Raw genomic sequence first — 25763 nt, forward strand, 5'->3', positions numbered from 1 at the left:
TTTGTGGAGAAGGCTGCCCTGGGAAGCCTAGATTTTAAGGCTGTAATTGGAATTTGAGCTTAGGGACAGATCCTTAGCTGGGAAAATCAACACGACTGCAATTGGGCCCAGTGAGTTAGTTCACTGGAATAAAACAGCTACAGGAACAGCTTACAGCTGGTCCTTCCATCCCTGCAGCCAGTGGATCCCACTGTTCCGGCTGAGAGTGGAGCAGCTCAGCCATGCTGTGTGTAACCTGACAGCTGGGAAATCCAGTTACATCCAACCTGGATTTTCAGCTCTAGACAGAAATTCACTTAATCTTAGTTTTTAGAGAAGAACACAGTAATAAAATAAAAAGCAATGATTTAAAAAAATAATCTCTATAATAAGGAAAACAAAAGCTTCTGGAGCACAGCCTGACCTGCAGGGAAGGAGCTGCTGGCCTAGAGGGGTCAGAGTTGTGTCCCATCCCTGCTGCATTCTTACCAAATCCAGTCTGGACTAACACCTGGTCACCTCCCTAACCTTCAAAAACAGCTGACCTGGGAAAATGGGAGTTATTAAACCTTCAAACCCATCCGTTTCAGACAGGCTAGCGAGCTGCCAGCTGTGTCCTCAGGCGCAGGGAGGATCTGGCTCCCTGCCCCTTGGGTGCCTGCCAGAGAGTCCCAGAGTCTTCGAAGGATAGAGAGGATTTTCCCACTTTTTGTGCCAAGTAAGGCCTTTATCTTGCAGAGCATCCATATATGACACTCACAATGTCAGTGTTTAGCACCAAGATGCCATTCCTGGGAGCAGGAATGCTGTCAGCTACACCTGGCAGATGCTGTAGTGAACTCCTGTCGGGTCCACCAGGGTTTCTTCAATCATTTCAATCACATTGCCTTTGGGATGCGGGTGTGAGGTCTCTGTGGAGGGAAGCTTGTCTATGTTGTTCACTGGCTTTTGCTGCAAAAAGAGAAAGCACAGTTTTAATTTCTGGAGGGAGCCCGTGCCCTGTGTCTGTGCTGCCCTGTCCCGAGTTCCCCTGCCCTCCCAGCCACGCTGGACGTACCGGGGGGAGCTTTGGGGCAAAGTCTTTCTCGCAGACGTGTGCGATGATCCCGGCGGCCAGAGCGTCCCCGAGGACGTTGGTCATCGTCCGCAGCCGGTCCCTGGGGGAGAGACAGAGTCAGGGGGCAGGGGGTGGCCACAGCCAACGTGCCCGGGGTGCTGGTGGCTTTGGAACATTTCAGCCCCCATCCCAGGTGTCCCACTGCTGTTGCTAATGGCAAGGTGAGACAAGGGCTGTGATGGTTTTGCGGATACAGAGAGAAAACAGTCCCTGTGATGTCTCTGTGAGCCCCGTGCTGTGACTGTGTCACCCTGGCAGGTGTTCAGTGCAGGGACCTGCCTGTGCCACCTCCCAGACTGGGGCATTGGCACTGTCTGTGCTCAGTGTGGGGGTGAGCTGCCTCCTTGAAATGCCTCTCAGGGAGAAAATCCTGTAGATCCAACCACAGCACTTGTCTCGTTTACCCAGGCACCTCTCACATGAGTAGATCACAGGTGATAGTGGTGGGTACCCTGAGATGCTGAAAGGCTGAACTGGTGTTGTGTTACCCTTTCCTTAAGTGAAAGAAAGGCACTGTTCCCTCTCTGCCCAGGGGGGCTGTGAAGTACAAACCAGCCACCCACACATCAGCTTGGTGTGGTTTCTCACCTAATGATTTGCTTTGCTTTTATCTTAGTACTTTAAAATGGGACATTTTAAGCAGTGCTGCATCCAGTTGGTGGTTGGTCACTGGTGGTATCCCCCAGGGATCAGTGTTGGGCCCAGTTCTGTTTAATGTCCTTATTGATGATTTGGATGAGGGGACTGAGTGCACCATCAGCAAATTTGCAGATGACACCAAGCTGGGGGGGAAGTGTTGATCTGCTGGAAGGCAGGAGGGCTCTGCAGAGGGACCTGGACAAGCTGGAGAGTTGGGCTGATTCCAAGGGGATGAGGTTTAACAAGGCCAAGGGCCGGGTCCTGCCCTTTGGCCACAACAACCCCCTGCAGCCCCACGGGCTGGGGACAAAGTGGCTGGAGAGCAGCCAGGCAGGAAGGGAGCTGGGAGTGGGGATGGACAGGGAGCTGAACAGGAGCCAGAGTGTGCCCAGGTGGCCAAGAGGGCCAATGGATCCTAGCTGGGCTCAGGAAGAGTGTGGCAGCAGGAGCAGGGAAGTGATTCTTGCCCTGGACTCAGTGCTGGTGAGGCCACCCCTGGAGTGCTGTGTCCAGCTCTGGGCCCTCAGTTCAGGAAGGACATGGAGGGGCTGGAGCAGGTCCAGAGGAGAGCAACGAGGCTGGGGAAGGGACTGGAGCACAAATCCTATCAGAAGAGGCTGAGGGAGCTGGGGCTGTTCAACCTGGAGAGAGACGAGGCTCAGGGGAGACCTCCTGACTCTCTACAACTCCCTGACAGGAGGGGGGAGCCAGGTGGGGGTCGGGCTCTTCTCCCAGGAACCAGCAGTAGGACAAGAAGGTCTTCAGCTGTGCCAGGGGAGGTTTAGGCTGGATATTAGGAATAAATTCTTTACAGAGGGAGTGATCAGACACTGGAATGGGCTGCCCAGGGAGGGAGTGGAGTCACTGTCCCTGGAGGTGTTTAAGGTGAGACTGGATGTGGCATCAGTGTCATGGTCTGGGAAGCACAGCAGGGTTGGATCAAGGGTTGGACTTGATGATCTCAGAGGTCTTTTCCAACCCAGTTCATTCCATGATTCTGTGATTTCACAAGGTGTGTGTTCTGTTTGTGACAAGTGTAATCCAGTTTCTGTCTCGAGATCAATCTGGTTTCATCCATCAAGAGGAAGATACATAACCAGGAACTTGGAACCCGTAGCAGGTCTTAAGGAGAGCACTTACAGAGCCCAGTCGACGGCGATGATGAGGGTGATGTCCTCAGTCGGGAGCCCCACCGAGGTGAGCACGATGACCATGGTGACGAGCCCGGACTGCGGGATCCCGGCGGCGCCGATGCTGGCGGCCGAGGCCGTGATGCTGCAACGAGAAGGGGCTGCACAGTTCACACGAGCACGTTTGCATGGAAAAGTGAGTTATTCCTCTCTGGAAGGGTTGGGTTGGATCTGGCTCCCTCCACCTTCCTGCTCTTGGCTGCCATCTCGAACCCCCCTGCCTGTGCACAGCAGGGGCTGGTAGCTGGTGTCCTGGCTCTGTGCTTGCACAGCTCCCCTCTGCCTTCAGGGGAGGGAGCCCCTGCTTAAAACTGCTAAATATTTGCAACTGTACTTCATTATTATCTGTTTAGGTGCTTTATTCCCTGCTTATGGAATGCAGATACCCCATTCCTGAAGGGGAGTAAATGGCACCTGCAGAAACCCTCCTGTGCTCAGGTCCTGCAGTGCTGACCTGCTCCAGCCGTGCTGTCTGTACAGCTGGGCTCTCCCCTACAGGCACAGTCCTTGACCTGCAGCAGATTCTGGGTGCAGAGCCCAGCCCAGCATTCCCTGGCACATGATGCAGGGCCTGTGACACGCTGCCCCTTTCCCTGCTCCTCAGCTTCCCAGAAAAGTTCACTCTGTGCATTAACAAGACCTCTGCGAACGGGAGAAGCGTGTGAGAGGTCGTCCTAATGTCCGCAAATGGGAATAGAGAGAAATAATTCGGCTGCTGCAAAGAAACCTTTACCTTATGGTTATAATTTGTCCCAGGTCCAGTTCATACTCGTTGACCTGGGCAATGAAGATGGCAGCCACGGCCTCGTAGAGGGCGGTGCCGTCCATGTTGATGGTGGCACCGACGGGGAGCACGAACCGCGCCACGCGCCTGTCGATGCCGTTGTTCTCCAGGAGACACTTGAGGGTGATGGGCAGGGTGGCTGAGCTGCAGGACAAGAAATGGTCAGTGATTGCCTCTGCTGCCTGCGCTGAGCGTTAGGAGCAGGAGTGGGTGTGGTGGGACAGGGTGTGGTGAGGCGGCACCGTAACACAAACGGCTGCAGCCCTGAGAGCCTCTTCAGCTCGTACCACCTGAGGAAGGGACATCATTAGCTCAGTGAGCTGCAGGCTGCGAGAGAAAATGTCAGAATGTCGTTTCAGTGGCTGAAGGTGCCACTCTGACCAGCTCTGTGCCATGGCTGCAGCTCTGTTGTGCATCCCTGCTCCCCACATTAATCCTGCAGCACCTCCTGGAGCGTGGGACAGTGTGGGACAGCACTGGCCATGCCAGGCTCCAGCCTGACCCCCGTGGTCCTCGTCTGTCTCCTCTGTGCCGTGGGCACGAGGGGCAGCTGTCTTGGCTCCTGCACCCCCTGAACTCTCTCTTGTTTCTTTCTAGCAGGAGGACCTGAGCTGTCCCACGGGAGCTGGGATGAGGACGCGGAGGAAAAAGAACAAGTGGAAGAAAGGAGACCACAGAAGAGAAGCTGATGGGACAGACTCTGGGAGGACGGGACTGCTTTTGGGAAAGGAGCTGGATGCAGAGCACAGCAGAGTGGCCCCCAGGCACAGACCATGGGGCTGGGACAAGGAGCAGGATGTTCCCTCCATCCCTGTGTGCCATCTCTCCAGCTCACTTAGCTGGCTGCAGAGCAGAGGGAGGAGGAAGCCTGATGGAGACAGAGCTGGAGATGCAGTTCAGGAGGAGGGCAGGTCAGAAGCACCTGCAGCAGTGGGGGCTTGGAAGGGAGTCACTGTCTAGGTGGCTTTATTGAGATCATGTGACAAAGCAACAGGGATTCCAGAAAAACCCTTTGCCACTTTGCCTGGTCAGATGTTTTCTAGGAAAATGTTTGAACTTGTGTGTCATCCAGAAAGGCTGGTAGTTTGTAGTGCAAAGTTTCTTCATTGTTATAAAGAATGTTTTTCAATGAAAATACAACAGATGAATATAATGTAAAATTATAAAATCTTTTCAAAGTAGACAACATTTTTTCTGTGGAGGAAGTTGGGACATAGAGAGTTCATTTTAGATTGTCAGAAGAGCGTTCAGAAGAGCTTTTGATGTTTTCAGTTAAACCCCAGGATCATAACCCCATGTGTTTTTATAAAGCACCTACAGCAGTTCTAGTTTGAATTCATGGAAAGAAAACTGCAGCATTTAAAAGAAGCACACACACACACACACACACACACAGAAACATTGCTGGATTGGTCTGGGAAAACCCCAGAGAGGGTGAATGGAAGAGCACCGTGAGCTGCCCTGATCTCCAGATACACTGAGGCCAGAGCAGGGCCAAAAATCTGCTTCCCCTGAAAACCAGGAGCATTTGCATTTCAAATAGTGCTGGAGCATAGTTTTCCTTTAAGTTACACCTGTCCTCCTGTACAGCTCACCTGGCCATACACAGCCACACCTCCCTTGCTAAACCAGATTACTGCTCAGCAGCATTGGCAGGTTTCAGCCACGTTTTCCTACCTGGAGGATGTAGCTAAGGCGATCAGCAAGGCTTGCAGGATCCCCTGAATGAAAGCAAAGGGGTTTTTCTTAGTTATGAGCACAAAAAGCAGAGGTAAAATGATGAGTCCGTGCACGGCAAGCCCTGACACTACTGTAATGACATACAGTCCCAGCTTCTGTCCTATAACCGATGGATCTTCCATCTCCAGGATCTTTCCAGCAATGAGAAACACAATGCCAAAGGGGAAGTACCTGCAAAGAATAAGAATAAAAAAAAAAATAATTTATGAGGGTGCAGCAGTGCCTGAAGCACTGCAAGACAGGCACTGCAGTGTTTGGTACCGTGTGGTACAGCTGCACGAAAACAAATCCAGTGCTCACAACAGATACAGGCAGAGGTATGACTGGCAGTGCCAACAGACAGCAGGAAAGAAAATAAACTGAAATCAACGGAAACCAGATTTACCAAACGGCCATCGAGACAATTTTCATAACTGCTTCGTTCAGGCACTGGCACACGTTAACCAGGGGGGCTCCTCGCTCGCCCATTTTTCCCAGGAGAAGTCCTGCAACCAAACACAGTGGGTTACGTTACTCAGGAGCAGCAAAGGAGCAGCACGTGTCGGGCCGGGTGTCTGGAGGCTCTGGTGGCCACAGAACGGGGGGCACTGGGCAAGCTGACGCTCAGCACAGGTTGCCACGTGCTCTCGCGAGTCACGGCCGTTCCCTGCTCCAAGCAAACACAAGCATCTGCCTTCTCTCACAAAACCCCAAAGCCAGACCCAAAGCCAGGATTTGGACTGTTCCTTGCACAGAAAACAGATAAACTTCAGTGCTGCTCAGCGCTGGAGGAGTCACTTCCCGAGGTGGATAAACTGCGGATTAGCTGGATTAGGTGGATGGCTGGATTGCTGTTTGGTAATACAAGAATAATGAGCTCCGGAAGCAGAAATGGATTTTTTTTACAGGACAAAGCCTGGTGGGGTTCCCTGTAGCTGAGGATGTGGTGCTGTGCTGCAGCCCTGCCCTTGCTCAGGGCACTCGGATCACTCCAGCAGTGCTCAGGTTTCTGGTCCCGTGGGCAGCAGCTGCTCTCAGTTCCCCCCTGGGCAGGGCTGTTCCTCACCCACGGCCCTGCTGGTGGCTCACAGGCTGTTCCCTGGTGGTGACAACACATGTGGCTGTACAGTGATACGTCAGGAAGGATCCGACTGAGTTGCTTGGATACAGCCATTAAGCCTCCTCTCTTAAGTCTGTTTTTTTCCTTTTGATGTTGTTGCATTAACGTAATCCAGCCTGATTTTCTGTTGAAGGAGTACTAGAGCAGAAATACAGGAATGGTTAGGAGGGGTAATGGTGCTGTTCGGCCTGCCAGTATTAAATCCCATTGCTTTCACTGGCTGGGAGCTTTCCCAGGAACCCACTGAGCAAAGGAAAAAGGAGGCTTTGAGCATTTTTCCATATTGTTTCCAGCCCAGAGCACGTCCTCCTTGTGTTGGCTAAAATTAATTTTGAAGCACTGTACAGGCATCTGCTTTAGCTTGGAAAAGAAGAATATAGACAGGATCTTGTCCCACTCATCCCTCCTCAGTCCTCAGAGGCTCTTGATGGGTGGTGGGATCTCCTGCCTTGCTCAGAAGAGAGATGAGGTGGAGTCACCTTTGCCAGGACTTTCAGAAATGAGACAAGGCTTGACACGTTTAAATCTCAGCTCTGTGGGTATTCATCTGATATTTGATGGCCACAAAAGCTGCTTTGGAAGAAAGTCGTTGCTCTTCAGGTCCTACAGAGCTGATCTGGGAGACATGTCCCTAGCAAAGAGACAGCTTCCTGCAAGGAGCTTGAAATCTCTGCTCTTTTCTGGATTTCAAAAGGACTGAGGCTCTCAGTGACAGTGGAGGGACTGTCAGAGCTGGGGTAGCTTTGTGGGGTCACCATCCACAGCAAAGTCACTCTGGTACCCAGCAGGTGCTCTGTGGGTGCTTTGCTCTCAGACACACAAACTGCCTAATTTTGCCATTGCACACAAATACCCTTTGCTGAGGCCTCAGCCAGTTCCCACTTGGCCTCCCCACCTTGCACGGAGGAGGTGATCCTGTTTCCCAAGCTGTTCCTACTGAACAAGCCAAGTGCTTGGGGCTGTGGTGCCTTCCCTGTTCCTCTCCTGTTTTCTGCCAGGCCTTTCCTTGCAGGGAAAGCCTCCTGTGGGTATATGAATCCTTTATTGAGGTACCCCTGCCCAGTGCAGGTGATGCTCTGCCGGTCTGTGGCTTCGTGGAGCTCTAATCCATCCTGGGCAGAACATGGGGAGTGCAGCTGGTGGGGGCTGGCTCAAGTGATCTCCTGCTGCCTCCTAACTCAGGCTGATCCCACTCCCACGCCAGAAGAGAAAAGCAGCTTCTTGCAGGTTTGACAGGGCTGTAGGAGGGCACGTGTCCTGCAGGCAAGAGCTCAGCACTTTCCCTGAGTGTCCAGGGTCTGCAGGAGGTGTTGGTTGCTGGGACAGGAGTTTGCCAGAGGCAAAGTCTGCAGGGATCTGGCTCTGCCCAGTCTCACCGAGGCCATCCCCTCGGGGCTCCCTCTGTGTCATGGCCTTTAGAACTGGCCCCTCTCCGTGGCTCTGACTGCAGTCAGTGCTCTCCAGTGCTGTGCTGGCTGCGCTGCCTCCTCCCCTCAAATCCTCTAATTGGCTTTTGGGTTCCTTATACACAAAGTTCAAGCTCCTTGCCCTCACCTCTTAATCTACACATAATCCTGCCCCCATCCTTATCTCACTGCCTCCTACTCTTTTTCCTCCTGGTCCCTCCCTCCTTTCTTGCTCAGCCTTGTACCCGGTGTCACTTTGAGCCAGCTCCAAGTTCCTCCTTGCAGTGACTTTCTCCCCTTCAAACCTCCTTCTCTCTTGCATGTGTCTCTCCACAACCTCTGGTCCATCTTCCTTCTCAAAATTGCTGCCGAGCACCTTGTCCACACAGGATTGCAGGCTGCTCAATGCAGAATGCTTCCCTACCTCCTTCAGAAACTCCTGTTGTAAAATATATTTGTGACAGCACAAGTCTGACCCCACTGTCACATCCTGCCTGCTCAGGAGGCTGAACCCTCAGCATGAAGGGTTTGGATCATTGGGATGAGCTGTGTCCCAGGCAGCCTCTGCAAAATTACACCTCACTTCATTCCAGAAAAGGACTCCCCAGCCTATGTTACGGTTTGGAAACCCCCAGGACGTGTGTGTGGGCTGTGGAAGCTCATATGGGAAATCTGGGGAGAAAAGAGCCTTCCCAGTGCCTGCAGCTTCAGTGAGCTCCACCATGGGCAGGACTGATGGAGGTCTTGGTACAGGCTCAGTGCCGGGCCCAGTTCCCAGGGACTGGAGCAGTTAAAGAACCTCATCCCACAGCTCTCCCTCAGGGTGAGCGCGGTGGCTGCAGCCCCGCTCTGCAGGAGCAGGTACCTATTGTTGCTGAGAAGATGACGATCCCCAGGACGTTCATCTCGTTGCTGGTCCCAGCCAGGGTCCTGTAGGTCATCTCGGGGGACGGCGTCAGCTCGAGGAACACGGGCCGATGGATTTCGGGGTTTTGGTCGTCGGGTGCGAAGTAAATAAAGTTGACAGGTTTCCCTGGGACCTTTGGAGAGCCGGGAGACTTCACCACCGGGACAAGAACGGTTCGATACTGGAACAGAAGCAAAGGAGTGAGGGTGGTGTGCTGCTGGCATGAGCTCCATCCTGCTCTGAACACGGAGACACTGCAGCCCTGGTGGTCACAGAGGTTCAGAGTTTGTTTTCCGGGCAGTAAAAGGCTGGTGGAAATAAGGAGCAAGAGGCAAGAGGAGCTGTGGCTGCTCCCTGCAGAGCCCAGCCACTGTTGGCCAAGGCTGCTGGGCAGACGTGGTGGTGTGAGTCGGGTCCCTGCAGACCCCTGTGGGATCCCAGCACAGCACTGAGGGAGCACTGTGGTCCCCAGGGAGAGGTCCCCCCATCCCTCTACCTGGGGGCTTTACTGATGCTTTCCCAATGCCATGAGTTTGCTTGTTTTCCCGCTCCCTCCACCCTACCTGGCCCCTCCTCATCCTGTCCCCTTTGCCCCCCCCAACCTCCCCCGTGCCTCCTGCCTGCCCCTCTGCTGCCCCTTCCCCCGGGACTGGGGAGCTGCTTTTTCTGTACACGACCCTCTCAGGTAGAGGGCAGGCAGGGGGGGCCCTGTGAGCCTGTGTTCCCCCAGCACCCTCCTGCCTTCAGGTGCCCTCCTTGGGGTGAGCAAGGGGGGGGGAGGCAGAGGGGAGGGGAAGGGAAGGAAAAAGGGGGAAAGGAAGGGAAGGGGAAGGGAGAAGGGGCTCATGTCTGGGCTGTGGGTGGGGAAAGAGGCAGCCCCATGTGGAACTGAGCACCATCCCAGGTGCCCACAGAAGGGCCAGGTGAACTCACCTGCTGGAATGAAGCTTCAACCAGGTTAGAAGGAAACATGTTTCTGCAAGAGAGCAACAACACGGAGGTTAAAGTGTGTTGTGAGAGCACAGGGAGCACACTGGGAAGCAACTCTGGTGGGCAGGGAGACCTGGAGGAGGACATTACAGCCAACACCAGCAGGCTGAGGGGAAAGAGAGGCTGGAAGGTCAACACAGAGCAGGACTGAGAACCACTCATAAGTGGGACTCATGGAAAGCCAGAGCCTGGGACAGACATCTGCCATCTGTAGCAGAAGCCTCTGAGCTGGAGCAGAATGCTCAGAGCCTGGTCCAGTCCATGGAATGCCTCCAGGAATGGAGATTCTTCCCCAGCCCCTGGGTCGGTGCTTCACCCCCTCCCCAGGTATCCCCACCCACTGCTTAAAGACAGCCCTGGGTCAGCTCTGGGCTTGGCATCTCCCTGCTGGAATTACAGGGGAGAACCCCTGAGCCTTGAGGGAGTGTTAATGTGTCTGTTCTCTGCTCCTTCCCCTGTTTGCTGGTGGCTTTGGGAGAGCAGTGGCAGTGACAGTGGTCAGAAGGACGTGTGGTGGGGTAAATTGCTGGGCTCAGAGGTACCAGCATCTGGCCAGCAGTTCTCCTGTTACCCTGGAGATCTCAATGTCTCCTGGGAACTTGGAGCCTTCTGGGAAGATCTCATCATCATAAACTTGGCCCCTGCTGAAATCCTGGGACGTACCTGATCAAATCCAGCAGCGCGTCAGCGGAGCTCAGCACCACCTTCCCCACAGTGTTATTGTCCTTCTGGGCAGCTGCCCCAGGGTGGATGCTGACCACGAGGATGATCCCCACAGTCACTGCCATGAAGGTTGTCCAAAGGTAGTAGGTGATGGTGATCACCCCCATCTTCCCACAGGCCTTGGAGTCCATGGTGGCCAAACCGGACATGAGGCTGCAGCAAAAACGTGGTGGTCAGTCAGTGTCTGCTGCCAGAGCTGCACAGGATGTGTCTGATGGACAAAATATCCAAGGCAGAAGTGGTTTCCACAGATATTTTCTAAATGCCTAAGTGCATCACTGAGCTCTTGCACGTTCATGTGCCAGTGCCCACAGGGTCTCACACCCAGGATGGGCTTGTGGCAACCCAGCTGTGAAGGGCAGGAGACACCTCTTTTCAAGGTCTGGCCATGTTTTCTGTTGTCTCCAAGGGTTAAGAAGTTTGTATTCCTAGTGTATTTTGAGGTGAATAACTGATGTTGTTCTTTTTTGGTAAGATACTGTAACCCTAAATCTCGAGCGTCCTGTGCCACTGCTGTGTGTGACTGAACAGCAAAGGAATGTACCAGCAAAGTTCATAAAATCCTGGTGGGGACTCACCCCCAGGAGAGAGGTGCTGGTTCAGATTTCATGCACACGTAAGCTTTCCTAAGAAGTAACCCATAAGCTACTTCTTAGCAAAATGGCTAAAAATAGAGAGGGCATTACTGGCTGCCCCAGCAGGGAGAGCAGTGCCGGTGATGGGGGCAACTTGGTTACAGGACTGGAAGGTCCTCAGTGGATTTGCTGAGGACACCAAGTTGGGAGGAGTTGCTGACTCCCTCAAGGACATTTGTCACATCTTGACAAATGTGAGGGCTGGGCAATCCCCAGCTGTGAGGTGTTTAACAAAGGCAAATGCCAGATCCTGCCCCTGGGATGGGGCAGCCCTGGATGCAGGGACAGACTGGGGAAGGAGGGGTTGGGGAACAGCACCGGGGGAAGGGCCCTGGGGGTCCTGGTCAGTGGCCAGTTGGATCTGAGTCAGCAGAGTGTCCTGGCAGCCCAAAGGGCCACCCTGTCCTGGGGGGTATCAGGCCCAGCATCGCCGGCCGGGCCAGGGAGGGGATTGTCCCACCCTGCTCTGACCTGGGGCGGCCTCACCTCGAGTCCTGGGGGCTGTTTGGGGGCCACAGTGTCAGAGGGATCTGAAGCTGTTGAAGAGTGTCCAAAGGAGGGACATGGAGCTGGGGAAGGGTCTGGAGGGGAAGGGTCTGAGGAGCAGCTGAGGGCACTCGGCTGGTTCAGCTGGAGCAGAGGAGACTGAGGGGAGACTCCTCGGGGGCTGCAGCTCCTGCCCAGGGGAGGCAGAGGGGCAGGGACTGAGCTCTGCTCTGGGACCAGGGACAGGAGCCAGGGAAGGGCTGGAGCTGTGCCAGGGGTTTGGGATGGATCTCAGGGAAAGGTTCTTCCCCCAGAGGGTGCTGGGGCACTGCCCAGGCTCCCCAGGGCAGTGGGCACGGCCCCAAGGCTGCCAGAGCTCCAGGAGCGTTTGGACAACGCTGTGAGGGACAGGGTGGGATTGTTAGAATGTCTGTGCAGGGCCAGGAATTGGACTGGATGATCCTTGTGGATCCCTTCCCACTCAGGAGATTCTGGGATTCTATGGAATGTGGGTGTTTGGGGGCTGCAGGTGCCCCATGTGTGTGCAGACCCACACCAAGCCCTGCAGATCCCAGCTAAGCTGCTGGTGGAGTCCAGCACTGGCCCAACGACCCTCAGGCAGGACATGACAGAGAGGAGGGGCTGTGAGGGTAAATGCCAACCTTGGGGACACATGGGATGGGGTGGCTGAGGTAGTGGCCAGCCCACAGATCCCCTCCAGCAGCCACATGTCCAGGAGGAAAGGGGCTTTGGAAGCTTGAGAGGCCACAAAAGCAATGCTGAGGTGGGTGATTCTGACTTGAGGCTTGGGGAGCTCCCAGTTCCCCCTGGGATGGTGTGTAGATGGAAGATGCCACTTCACCAGCATTCAGTAATTAAATAAGAAAAATTCCTGGTTCAATCCAACATGCATGAAAACTCCAGGGAGCCCTGTGCAGCCCCTGTGCCTGCAGCAGGAGAGTGGTCAGAGGGGATGAGCCAAATCACTGAGCTGCAGGGAGGGCTGAGAGCACGGGGAAACCCTCAAGTGCCTCAGAGGAGGGATGATGCTCAGCAGGCCAAGTGGGGCCAGGATAGAGACCACACTGCTCCCAAAAATAAACCAGAGGCAAATGGGGCAACAAGCAAACTCTGACAAACAACAGAGGAACGACACATCCTCGAGGGAATGAGGAGTTATGGGTTGGGTATGTCTAATGAGCATGTGCCAGAAATTGTTTACAGTATGTTCATCCATATGAGCTTTCCAGGACCTTGCTTAGAGCTGAGTGTGACTGCTGGCTCTGTTTCTTATTTCTAGGTCTGTATGGGCCCATAAAATGGGGGTTTGCAAACACAGACAGAGCACTGAGGGATGCTTTTTGTTTCTACTTGAACTTTCTCAAATCCCTCTAAATAAGGGAATCTGCTTCGAGGTTAAACAGCCACCCCTCACAACTGCCCACGGAGGGTCCCAGCATCACCAGCTGCCCAAAAAAAGGGAAACACCCCAGCCAGTGCAGGTGTCTGACCTGGGTGCAGGTGCCTACCAAATCCAGGTGAGGATTTGTTCCAGACCTGCTGGGAAATTGTGGGGTTTGATGTACACCAAGCCAGGGGATGCTGCTTGGCTGCCAGCTGCTTGGGGCCAGGGTTATTCTCACCCCAGGCAGTTTTGGGGTGATCTCCTCAATGGGGGGTCAGGGGGCCATCTCCTCAATGCAATGGGAAGATGGTGCTTTAGAGTAGGAGGTGATGTTTTACCTGGAGGTGATCAAGGGCAGGATCAGCATCTTCAGCATCCTCATGAGAAGCTCTCCAGGAAAGGAAAAATACTGCTTCTCCTGCACACAGAGCAGAGCCGTGTGTCAGGTGAGCACTGAGTGGGCGATGATTGTGGGTTAAGGGCTCAAACTTGATAAATTTGCCTTTTTCCAAACTGGGCCCAGCTCTGAGCTGGCTCCTCCTGAATGTTGTTGCACTTGTTACCAGGGAGCATCTGCAAAGTGCCCCAGAGCTGTCAGGAGCAGCCAAAGATGGGAATACCCTGTGGCTGCAGGTGGCAAAGGCAAGCTCAGGGAGAGCCTGGGTGTTCAGCTCACTCATGGGGCAGCCTCGGTGCAACAAGGGAGGTTTCTGTGCTGTGGCCTCTCTTCACATCCCCTACATCCCTCACATGGACATGGGGAAGGGCTGTCTGGAGAGAGACCCCCAAATTCCAGATAGCACAGCCATGACCAAGGGGAGAGTGAGGGTCTGTGGGACCAGCAGCCACCTGGCCAGCATCCCTCCATCCCTACCTCTACCCACCCTCCATCCACCCATCCATCCATCCATTTATCCCTTCCTCCATTAAATCAATGACTTCTTTCCCTCCTGCATCCCTCTATCCCTACCTCCACCCACCATCCTTCCATCCATGCATCCTCCCTCCCTCCCTGCCCCCCATCTTTCACTGTGCCACTGTAGAGGTGTCAGGGATGGATCTGAGATGGCCCCAAGCCAAGCAGGTACTTTTGGTTACTCCAAAGTAAGGCTTTGAGGTGTGCCAAGGCAGCTGGTCAAACAACTGCTCCCCACTGCCATCCCTGTGCTGTCCCTGTGCTGTCCCTGTGCTGTCCCTGTGCTGTCCCACTGGGGTCTGGACGTGGCTGATGTCCCTGGGGAGCTCTAATGGGCCCAGACACATGCAAGGGGTGCCAGCAGATTGGAACAGCACCTCTTTGTCACCAGGTCTTTCAACTTCATAACATTTCCCACTGTGGGGAGGAAAGCAGGGACTGGCCCCTCCTCTGTGGTGCAGGTTTTGGGAAAAAAGTCTCTAATGGGGAGCAGTGGCTGGGGCAGAGGATGGATGAACTCAGTGCATGGCAGGGTGAGGGCCTGGAGCCCCGAGGCTGTGCCAGCCTCACGGGCCTGTGCACTGGGATGAGGGAGATTACACCCGGCTTCAATTAAGTAACGAGATCATCCCCACTGCGCTGATGCTGAGGGGCCTAATTGAAATGACAAGACTTTGCTAAATCCAAGTGGGCAACACAGGGATGTTCCAGCAGCGGCCAAGCTCTGCCTGGAGCAGCATTCCCCCTCCTGGGCTCCCCAGCCTGCCCAGGATCAGGGCTGAGCCCAGCCCAGCTGCCCAGTGCCAGTGCAGCCGTGGGATCCGGGGCTGTTTCACAGCATGATCCTCCTGGAAAGCGCTGGGTGAACGTGCCTTTTAGGGGCATTTTCTCCAATGTGTTTGTTTCCAAGGGTCCTCAGTGGAAGGACCCCCGGAAGATCCCCCCCAGGCTCCCCACCTGCCCTTATTTATTTGCTGGGTCTTCTCCAGAGACCAGAAACATGCTTGGATTGAGCATCTGCCCAGCTGGGCAGGGTCAGGGGAGCAGCTCATCCCTGGGACCCCGTTGCTGCTGGAGGTGTTGGGGGGGAGCCTGTCACTGAGCACCTTGCAGCCAAGCAGCCATTCCCCACTTTCCCCTCCCCAACCCACCTGGAGGCTCTTGCAGTCCCATGGGCTCCATCCCAGAGCCCCCCACTCCCATTGGAGGAAGGCAGGATTTGTCCTGCAGCTTTGGCATTTGTTGACATCTTCTTGGTCAAAAAAAACCAACAAACAAAAGCAAACCCACGTGCAGAAACCTGCCCTGAGGCGTTTTCTTGGACAGGAGCCTTTGCTTTTGGGGCTGTGCCCATCTGGGACCCTTACTGGCACCAGGGCTGGTTGCCCCCCCGGCCACTCCATGTCCCTCACTCCCATCCCCACCCTGGTCAGGCTTACCAGGTCCGTCAGCTCCAGCGTCCGCAGCAGGAACCCCAGGAGGCACCCGGTGGCAACCGACAGCATCGAGAGGGTCAAGAGGCCATTTTTGTACCAGAAAGCCCGCAGCCACTTCCAGAGGCGCAGGAGGACCGTGGACAGGGAGTGCAGCACAGCTCTCCTGACACACTCCCACATGGTTGTGCTCAGCCACCCAGACGATGCCCCTCGGAGCAGCTCCCAGCCCCGCTCATGGCCACGGGCACCGATGGACCCCTGCTCTGTGCTGGGAGCTGAGTGTGCTGGTGGCTAATCCCCAGAACCAAAAGCTTCAGGGATATTTGGGAGCCTTTCCCATAATGGAAAGTGACGTCTTCAACTGGTTAATCTGGGCTTGGCATCCCGCCCCTGCGGTGCCGAACCCTCCCAGTTTAACCCTCCAGCCCCTGGGTTGGGGGCCGGTGTGCAGACTGAGAGCAGGGATTCAGACCCAGCACTCCCTTCCCCTCACGGTTTCTGATCCAAAGGGATCTGGGTCTTGCCACCGGATCTGGGTCTGGCACCAGATTTGTGCTCCCACTGGCTGTGAGTGCACCCCCATCCTACCCCCATGTGGGAGGGCTTTGTGAGGGCAGGGCTTTCTCGTGGCATCTGCACAGACAGCAGCCCAAGACACCAACGGATGGTGCTGAATGTTCCCGCAGGAATATCCACCCCAACAGAACCAACTTCCCCACCAGCTCTGCAGGGAAGCTGCCCCGAGGCCACGAGGTGCTGCTGGGGTGCCTGGTCAATAATCCACAACGTTTTAGAGTATTTCTGTGTCCAGTTTGTCTCTGGCTCAGGCCAGGAGTGTTACTGGAGCTGGAGCGTGGTGCAGAAGAATGGGGTGGGTGGGTCCAAGACTGAGGATCCTCTGGGAATGGGGAGATATTAAAACCTTTCTGGCCCTGACTTTAACCCCCAGCCAAAAACAAGGCCACAAAGCCTTCTTGAACCATTGCCATATTTTACACAGACAAAGCAAAGCCACAGTGAAGTTGTGACTTGAGGATCTCTGGCCCCTGCCCCGTGGACAGGACCTGTGCAGCCCCACGTGCTGAGCGGCTGCTCTGGCAGGGTCACGGTGGATTTGCAGCTGTCTCAGAGGAAGCAGAGCTCCTTTCCCATCAGGAGTGTGCTGTCTGGTGCTGGGCATGTGTCGGCCCCTGGGGAGGTCTCTGTGGTGCTGTCTCACGCCTTTGGCCTTAGGGTGGATCACTCAGCCTGCCAGAAGTAGATCAAGTGTTTGCTCATCAGCAGAGCTGAAACACAGTTGCCTCCATTCAGCTCCAATTTCAGAGCCAACTGCGAGCTGGGGGCTGGAGCCTGCATGTTGGGGGTGAGCAACTGCTTGGGAAAGGGGTGTCCCAGCTGTCTGGGGGATCAGGGACACCTCAAAGGACATCGAAGGGGCTCTGAGGCTGACAGCAAGTGGAGGGAGAAAGCTGAGATGGGAAAGGGTGCAGGGAAGTCCAAATAATTGGGAATAGCGGAACGTGAAGACCTTTGGGGAACTGAGGGCAAGTAAAGGATATCCCAGGAAGAGGAATCACAAAGAGGGAGGGGAGAGAGGGAAGGTGGCAAAACAGCAAGGGGTCAGGAGGGGAGGCCCTGGTGCTGGTGTGGGGTCTCTGCTGCTGGTCTGTGCCAGGCAGCACCTGGTGGAGGGGTAGGGCAGCAGCTCCCTCTGCACCTACCATAAATCTCAACGTCATCATAGATGTCAGTGTCCCTGCAAGGAGAAAGACAGGGTGCTGAGGGCAGGCTGGTCTCCCTTGTCCCCATCACCTCCTGACCCTGAGGCAAGGGCCAGCCCCTGCTGCTGTATCTGTCCCATCTCTCCTGACTTGTCTGTGGGCTCTGGTGTCCTCCTGCAGTCCCCTTTGCTCCCTCCCAGCTCTCCCCACAGAGCTTGGACCCTCCAGTGTGGGGTTAACATGACTCTGCCCCCTCTCATGGACAGTGGCCTTGTTCCAGGCTACTGGGAGCTGCAGACCCGGCCATGGAGAGGGGCAGCACCTTTGTGCTGCCACCAGCAGCCTCTGAGCAGCCTCTGGGCATGTCCCACATGAGGGACCACATCTTGGGGAGTGCTCAATGTGCCCCAGTGCCAGAACCTCTCCTGACACCAGCAATGGCAGTTTCCACCCCAGGGTAAGCAGCCCGTGTTGGGTTTATGGTCACTGCCTGGGCTGGATGGTTTTGAGTTGTCAGGAATGGTTTGGTGCCAGGCACTCACTGAGCAGTTGAGCTCACGGTGGGGGGAGGAAGGGGTCGGGGAAGGGTACTCACAGGTGCAGCATCACGGCCCGGGGCACGTAGCCATCTGCAATAGAGCAAGGAAAAACATGCCAGGTTGTGCTGGGAGCTGCGGCATCAGCGGGGACTCACACCAGCCCCTGCCCCTGCCCAGGACTTGCAGGGTTTAGCAACACCTCGTGTCCCCAGGGAGAGGTGAACATGTCCCCAGGGAGAGTTGGGACAAGGCAGAGCCGGCTCTGGGAAGCTGAGCTGGACCCGTGGGAGGAACCTGCTCGGGGCAGTGTCAGGGAGGAGCCTGCCGGGCTGGGTGGCAGCTTGCAGGGAAGAGCCTGATCCCCGTCTCTCTGCCTGGAGGATCTACAGCCCATTTCACCTGTGCGTCCCTCGGTGCAGACACAGCTTGTGGAGACTGTGCCCATGGCAAAGCCTGGTGTGCCAGGCTGGTGGCCGAGAGGCTCCGGGGACTGGAAAGGCTTTTAGAAGGGGGAGAGAGGACAAGCCCCGCTCACGGCAGAAATGGAGGAAGGGCAGGACGTTTGTGCGGAGAGAAGTGGGAACCTTTGAGGCCCAGGGTACCTGCCAGGTCTGTCTAACGGCAGGAGGATGTCTCTCCTGCGGTCTGGCGGGGCGTGTGCGTGCGAAGAAACTTGTTCCTAAAATTGCTGTGCTCCCCCCTGCGGGCAAACCCTCATCCTCCTCCAGACTTACACCTCCTCTGGCTGTTCCGGCAGAGGATTTGCTCCTGGTTGGTAAACTGAATGACATCAAGGATCTCTCCTCGTCGCAGCGGCAGATTCCTTCCCCCGCCCCTCTTCTCTGTCGCTGCAGGGTCGACCATCATCCGAGTCAGGACGTTGATGCTGCCTTCGAACTGAAACACAAACAGCAGTGCCCTTAAGGGAACTGAGTCAGGCAGGTCTCACTGCCCTCCCTGCTCGGACAAAGCAGATGCCTCTCTAATCAAACGGTCTGTGGGACTGGTCTGATCGGGGGGAACAGGGCAGGTGGGAACTGGGTATTGGCTGGTCCCTGCAGAGCACAGCTCCTCTCTGCCGTTGCATTGAACCCTTCCCAGGAGGGGAGAAGGAGCTTAGAGGGATAAGGGATCACTCGCTGCTGCTCACCTTGAATTTCTTCTGAAACTCCCTGTCTGCCTTCTCTTCCTTCTTGCATTCCTTGAGTGTCATGGTCTTTGTCTTCTGGGAGACCTGGGCTTCTCTGCAGTCGTTGAGAGTCACAGGAAGGTTCGGGTGACCCCACGCTCTGATCCCTCTCATCCCCTTCTGCCCCCCCCCCGGCTGCTGCCCCATTGCATTTCCCTGCACCAGCTCTGGGGCTGCTGGGGGCTCTTGGACTGGGTGCACAGCCTGCAGCTTGTGCTTTTCATGGGCTTTCCTACTTCAAGCACAGCAGAAACCATTAAAGCACCAGCCTTGTCAGAGCACCACGGAGACCTGACCATTTTGGGACCTTTAGAAAAGGAAAAACCCCATTACCTCTGTGCAGCTGCCAGCGAGGTAACCCTGTGAGAGGCTCGGCCAGCATCTCCACCTGTAAAACCAAACCCCAGGAGAGGTGCTGCCATGAGGCTGCTGTGAGGTGTAAACACCTGCCAAGACAAGATACAAAGAGCAGCAAGAGCTTTCTCCTCCTGGGACCAAACCCTGAGCGTGGTGGGATCAGGGTTTCCCGTGCCCATTTACAAGCAGCAGAGAAACCCATCTCCCTCCTGTGCGTGGCAGCAGTGGGCTCAGCACGGGCTCTGCTGCTGCCTGTGGACCTTCGGGGCCTCAAGGCTCTGGGAGCTGCAGCTCTCACCCCAAACAGCACCCCAGCCCCTCCCGTACCCACCTCCTCTAGGGCGGGGATTTGCTGGCGGCCGGGACACAGGAGGCAGCAGCACGCCTGGGTTTCTCCTGGGCGGCCCAAGAGACTCAACGTCATCGTATATCTCATCTTCATCCCTGTGGCAAGGCAGAGCGGGGTTGGGGGCCGAGGGCAGAATCGAGGCTGCCAGGAGGAGGGTGGGCAACAGGCAGGTGGGCTGCCCGTGGGCTGGCCCTGGCTGCGGGGCAGAGCGGGACAGCAGCTCTGTGCCCTGGGACAGCAGCTCCTCACAACGCAGCACAGCAGGGCCGCGGAGGGGACGGGCAGGGGGTGCGATGGCAGCAGCCACAGCAGTGGAGGGGACGGGCAGGGGGTGCGATGGCAGCAGCCACAGCAGTGGAGGGGACGGGCAGGGGGTGCGATGGCAGCAGCCACAGCAGTGCGGTAACGCAGCCCCCGAGGGGCGGCAGCGCTTCGCACACGCTGGGCTCCAGCAGCAGGCAGGAAAACCCCCGGAGCCCCTCGCTGTCCCCTCTTGTGCCCTTCCCACTGGGTCGGCACAGCCTCGAAGCCCCCAGGAATAACAGAGCTGTGTCTGTCCTTACCCCGCTCCACTCGGAGCACCCTGCAGAGGGAACCGCGCCGGCCCTGGCGCGGCACAGCCTGGTCTCAGGTGACCTGTGGGACACAGCACAACAGGAGGCAGCAGTGAGGGGTTATCTCATATTTTCTCCTCAGCTCTATCACCTACTCTGAGGTCAGAGCCACCCTGGACTGGATTTAGTGCAGAGAGAGGGAGGAGGGGAGATAAAACTGCACATCTGGATCAAGCAAGGAGTTTTTACTCCATAGCTCATCTGGGGACTTTTGTGCAGCACACGGGGGCACAGCTCACTGGGGAGCTCAGTGGGGACCTTGAATATGTATTTTCCCATTCTTATGTCCCTAATGTTACTTTTTCCCTGAACAAATGATGCAAGGGGAAGATGAAGAGGCCAAAACAGGTATCTTGAATGTCGTGAAACCCCTTAATTCCAGTTCTGTACCAGTGTTAGGGCAAGCCCTGGATATCTCCATGTACTCAGAAGCATCAGCAGCCACAACATGCTGCTGTACACTTCAGGACTGCCAGCATGCCCACATGCCTGCTAACATTTCACTGTTTTTATCATCAACCTTGTCACCAGCCTGGTCAACCAGACCAACCAACAACTGGCATGAAGACCCAAGTACAACATCACAGCTCTGCTGGGTTATTTTACCAAGTAATGGACAGTCAAATGCTAGGCCCCAAAAATCGTAAGATTGCCCAAAAAACTAACAACAATAACCAAATCAGAGCAGGATGTAATTCTAGATGTTCAAACTTGCCTCAGTACCCATGAGACAAATAAATACTTGAAAAATTGCTGGTTTGTAGGACACAGCGAGAGCAGATTGCTCCCTCCTCTACCAGGGCTGGTCATATGGGTGAGCATCTCCCAGCACAACAGCACAGCCAGCCCTGATGACACCTTTTAATAGTAACACAAACCAGCTCGATTTTTCAGTTCTCATAAGGAAATAAGGAGGCTCTACTCTCATGGTTAGAGAAGTTGAGCAAGAAATGGGATTTGAAACAGGTTTCATCGCCCGAAGTGTGGATTAGCAGAGCAGCAGCTGTGAGAAACCACTGCAGTGGCCTGGAACTAGAAGGCCACTGTGGAGCATCCAGGGCTGATGCTGAATGGAGAACCACCTCACCCAGAGGCACCAAGCCCTGCATCCCACAGGCAGCAGAGAGCCTCTGCCTCGAGGCCAAAGGGGCAGACACACACACTGGGTGTTAAACTTGGTGTGTAAGTGCTTCTTGTTCATGGGACGGACCAGCTCTGCTTCCCACTGGTCAGGCTTGTCTGCTCTAACAGCCACACAAGGATGGACTGCTGGGAATGGACCCCTGGAGACTCTCATCCAACCTCTGCTCAGAGCAGGTCTGGCCTCGGAGCTAGAGCAGGTTGTTCAGGGCCTCATCCAGGTGAAAATTGACTGTCTCCAAGGATGGAGATGCCTGTCTTCCTGGTGCCTGCATCAGGGCTGCACCATGCTCACAGGAAAGAGTCTTCTCCTCGTGCCTGACTGGAATTTCCCCTACTGCTTGTGCCCACCACCTCCAGGCCTGCTCCCAGGCACCTCTTGGGAAGAGTCTGGTCCCACTTCTCCCCCCATTAGGTTGCTGTGGTCAGTGAGATCTCCCCTTCCTCTCTCTCCTCCCAGATGAACAAGCCTGGGTCTCACTCAGCCTTTCTTTCCCCATGTTCTCCAGCCCCCAACCATCTTAGTGCCCTGCAAGGGGCTTACTCCAGTTTGTCAGCATGTCTTGTGTTACTTACTCCAACTTTACTCCCTACAAACACTCCAAGGCCTGATACCTGTGGCCAGCCAGGGACAGGGCAATTTGTTTCCTCGCCTGCTCTCCTTCTCTCCCATTCCTTTCCACATACTATTGCCTATAAAAGCCCCTTTGGTATTACCAGCCCTCACTTCTCCATCAGCTCCCACAGTATTTCCATCCCCCAGGAGCTCCAGGCTCTAAGTGGGGACATTTCCCTTCCTGAACAAGCAGCATCCTTCCCTGAGGGACTTCTAGGTGTCTGGCCATACCCAGCTGAGCACTCCTTGGTGGCACCGTGGCAGGATGGACAGGTGTCCCAGGACGTGCAGCTGCTCTGACCTTTGCCAAATCCATGACAGGAGGGTGCCAGGGCTTGGCTGGCTTCACCCCCAGCACCCTCATGGGTGGCAAAGGCTTCCTCCGGGGCAGAGCTGGGAGTCCTGTGTGGTGGGGGCTTCCTGCAGCGACCAGGGGGGCTGCAACCGCCGTGCCTTTGGCAGGAACTGCTGGAACACCCTTGTCTTTGGCAAGTGGCCGTGTCTGCTGGGCTGGCTTCCTCTGGGGAGGATCGGGGCCGGCTCCCACCTCCTTGTTCAACACATCTCCTCCTCCTCCTGGCTTTGCAGGCGCTGGGTGGAAGTTGGTGTCTCGAGCCATCCCCTTCTTCTGTCGTGCCATCCATGCCAGGGCCTCGTGGGCGAGATGAGGAGGGGAATGCTGTGCCACACTCTGACCTGTGCTGTGGCACGGAGAGGCCCTGCTGTAGTCCACTCTCCTGGTCCGGGGGGGTTCTGGAGGAGGCTTGCCCTTGGAGCCCATTGCAAGGGTCTGTCCTGGCTCTGGTCCATGGGGTGCTGCAGGGTGACTCTCTGGCCAGGCCCCCACTTCAGGAGGGTCTTTCCTGGTCCCTTGGAACTTTGCCCTCAGGTGCCTCACCACAGCATCTCTCCCCTCCAGATGCATCTGTGACTGCTAAGAAAAAGAATTCCAGTTAAAACACCATGGCGGAAAAAGAGTCAAAATTCCCCCTGGGGAATGTGGTATCCCTTCAGCACGGCCTCACACTAAGCCTTCTCCATGAAACAAGGTCTTTGCTCAAAAAGGTCCTGGAATATGTCTGAGAAAACAACACCAGGCTGCTGGTGTGATCCACCCTTTGTCCACTACCAGGGACCATCAAACCAGAGGGACTGGGTCAGGGATTACACCCTGCTAGTAACAAAGTCCCTGAGGGCAGAATCTGAGACCCAGAGATTGCCCAGGGCTCAGATGGGAGCAACCTGCCTTGCCCTGGTCCTGGTTGCCATGAAGAACCACAGAGAGAAGGAGACCACATAGAGCTGTTGGATCCCTCCCTGCAGGAAAACTCGGGGTGCTGCTGCTGAGACTCATCCCACCAAAGCCTGCATGCAAAAAACAAGGCCAAGAGGCAGCAGAGCTGGCCTACTTTTCTGAGCTGTGTGTTTCCTGTGCAGCTCACACCGTGTACACACAAACCAGGACATATCAGCTCCAGCACAGAGGTGCCCTCAGCTTCCTCAGTGGCCTCAGTGACCAAAATTCACCTTTTTCTAGAGCCTTCACAGAAAGGCTGCCAGGAGGAGGCTGGATGGCTCTTGGAAGAAGTGTGCCAGGTTGGAGCTATGGCACAAAGCTACAGGATGGGGCTACATTTTTTCCTAAGCTTCTCAGATGGACCTTGTGGAAGGGGAGGGATCACCTTACCCTCCCTATCTTTCTCCCACCCTGATGTCCCCAGACCACAGTGTTTCTTTGCACCAGAGCTGCTGCTCTGCTGGAGCTGTAGGCTTTGATTTTGAAGTTCTTCTTCTTCTGGGATTTCAGTTTGGGTTTGTACTTGCGTAATTTTTTCTTTCACAAGGGAAGGGCTGATATGGAGAGAAGCTGGTGCAGTGTTTTTAGACATAACTGATCAAATGTATATGTATAACTACATAAACACAAGTTCTCCAGGCAGATGCCCCAATTTCCCTGGTAAACCCTCACATGCAGCATTTGGCATAGCCTGTGGTGAAGCAGAGTGAATGTGCTGTTTCCTGCACACCAGGCAGTGGGGCTTTCACCCAAACTAGTGAAAAAAAGCCACTTTTTCTACATTCCCAAACACGCTGCTGGGATTTTTGGCACTTGAATGACTCAGTGGTTTGTAACCATCAATTTTGGGGCTGTTCCATGAACTGGGACTTGCCCAGAGCTCTCAGGTGTACCTGTGGGATACAGCACCACTGTGACCGTGATGAATTCCAGGTTTTCCAATGTATTTTGGTGCGGGTGGAGCTCTCCTGGACTCAGTGGGAGTGTAGCCTCCTCTTTTCACAGATGTTTATATCCATCCCAACTTCATCCAGCAAAACTCCCACTGAGCCCAGGAACAGGTCAGAGACCTTTGAAGCTCCAATCAGCTCAGACATACAGGGGGACTTTGCCTTCCAGGAGGAATGAGGGTCTCAGATGGATTCTGTCCCTCACAAGGACATCCCCAAAGCCTTCCCAACCAGGAGACACAGCTCCACTCCCAGTGTCCCCTCCCCATGTCCAGCATAGCCCAAGTCTGGTTCTTACCATTTTCCATCAGTGGATGTTTTCCCGTGTGCTCACCTCCTTGCTAAAGACCACCCAAGGTATTCCAGGATGAGCCTCTCCGAGGTCCCCCTGCCCTGAAACCAGAAGCTCTTTCCTAACGGTTGGTGAGGACCTGTGTGCAATGCCAGGAAGTCGCTGTAGCCTGATGGTGAGACAGCACCGGGGGAGGAGAGAGAGGAGGAGGAGCAGCTCTTGGAGGACCACGAGCTTGGCTCTGCTGCTGTTGGAAGCTCGCAGCCCACCCAGCCCTGCTGCCCAGAAAAGTCTCATCCAGAGGAGAGCCTGGGTTTTGGGAACTGACTGCAGGATGTGAGGGATGGGCCTGGGAGGGTGGGCAATGTCCTCATCTGATAGTGGCCGATGTGAACCCTCTGCAGGTCAGGTCTCAGAGCCACAGGGGACCTGCAGAGGGTGGAAGTGATTTGTGGGGGGTCACACAGCAAAACAGCCCCACACAAACTCCTCCGGGAAGGCAGGGGAAGGTCTGCACAGAGCAGTTCTGAATTGGGCCATTGCTGTGTTGAAACATCCTGATGTCAACTGTTTGTTGCCTCAGAGGCAGGAATGGTCTGAGAGGTCAAGCCCTGGGCAGGGCTGCTCGGGCTGGCTGGTGGATGCTGACTTCCCTGCTCCAGGGTGGCGTGTCCCTCCAGTCCTTTGGGAAGGTGTCCCATCAGCAGTGCCTGCAGTGGCTCCTGCTGCAAATTTAAGGATAAGACAGAGGTTGTGGACATGGAGAAGGCGGGAATGAGCACCTGTTGGCCAAGGGTGGTGGTCCTGGGGGTTCTGTGGAGGGTGGTGGGCGCCCAAGGCAGGCACTGGAGGGTTTGATCCCACCAGCTGGAGGTGGGATGGAAAGGGGTTGTCAGGAGGTCCCACATGGGACCTACAGGGAGCCGACACGGGGGCACAGGGCAGGCAGACAGTGGTGACAGCCACCTCCTCAGAGAGGTGGGTCCCCATCCCCACCTGCCCCACAGGGACAGCACAGCCCTGTCTGGGGGGACACGGAGGCCCAAGATCTGCGTTTGGGGACGAGGGGTGGTGGGGAGGCCCTGAAAGCTGTTTTGGGGGAGGACAGAGATGGGGGAGCTCAGGGGCCGTGTTTGGGGGTGACGAGAGCACAGGGGCTGTGCTGGGGGACGGGGTGAGCAGGAGAATGAGGGGCCGTGCTTGGGGGTGAGAGGAGCTCAGGGGCCGCGTTTGGGGGTGAGGGGAGC

The 25763-nt window shown here is 55.6% G+C and overlaps 3 protein-coding genes across 4 annotated transcripts in view; 1 reads left to right on the plus strand and 2 right to left on the minus strand.

Annotated features, from left to right (window-relative positions):
* Positions 1 to 584: 584 nt before the first annotated feature.
* LOC113960406 (excitatory amino acid transporter 5-like) lies at positions 585 to 15856 on the minus strand. Its single transcript, XM_027669960.1, has 11 exons — positions 15456 to 15856; positions 13439 to 13518; positions 10515 to 10727; positions 9795 to 9837; positions 8820 to 9042; positions 5835 to 5934; positions 5387 to 5620; positions 3659 to 3853; positions 2876 to 3010; positions 1037 to 1136; positions 585 to 930 (listed from the first exon to the last, which is right to left on the minus strand). Exons 1-11 carry the CDS (start codon positions 15630 to 15632, stop codon positions 793 to 795), a joined length of 1638 nt encoding a protein of 545 aa, XP_027525761.1. The 5' UTR covers positions 15633 to 15856; the 3' UTR covers positions 585 to 792.
* A 585-nt stretch (positions 15857 to 16441) lies between these two features.
* On the minus strand, positions 16442 to 25757 carry PRAM1 (PML-RARA regulated adaptor molecule 1). Of its 2 annotated transcripts, XM_027669956.1 has the most exons (10): positions 24523 to 25757; positions 22209 to 22908; positions 20171 to 20243; positions 19590 to 19702; positions 19235 to 19289; positions 18863 to 18956; positions 18447 to 18609; positions 17769 to 17802; positions 17174 to 17208; positions 16442 to 16700 (listed from the first exon to the last, which is right to left on the minus strand). In XM_027669956.1, the coding sequence occupies exons 1-10, from the start codon at positions 24523 to 24525 to the stop codon at positions 16696 to 16698; spliced, it is 1275 nt and encodes a 424-aa protein (XP_027525757.1). In that variant the 5' UTR covers positions 24526 to 25757; the 3' UTR covers positions 16442 to 16695. The 2 variants fall into 2 exon arrangements, with proteins under 2 accessions (XP_027525757.1, XP_027525758.1); XM_027669957.1 differs by lacking the exon at positions 22209 to 22908.
* POLE4 (DNA polymerase epsilon 4, accessory subunit) overlaps positions 25423 to 25763 on the plus strand; it is a 2861-nt gene continuing 2520 nt past the window's right edge. Inside the window, exon 1 of the mRNA XM_027669953.1 lies at positions 25423 to 25494. Within this exon, the coding sequence (XP_027525754.1) occupies positions 25423 to 25494 (72 nt within the window). The remainder of the gene's footprint in view (positions 25495 to 25763) is intronic.

Source organism: Corapipo altera, unplaced genomic scaffold (assembly GCF_003945725.1).
Source record: "Corapipo altera isolate COAL_440 unplaced genomic scaffold, ASM394572v1 186, whole genome shotgun sequence".
NCBI classification, from domain to species: domain Eukaryota; kingdom Metazoa; phylum Chordata; class Aves; order Passeriformes; family Pipridae; genus Corapipo; species Corapipo altera.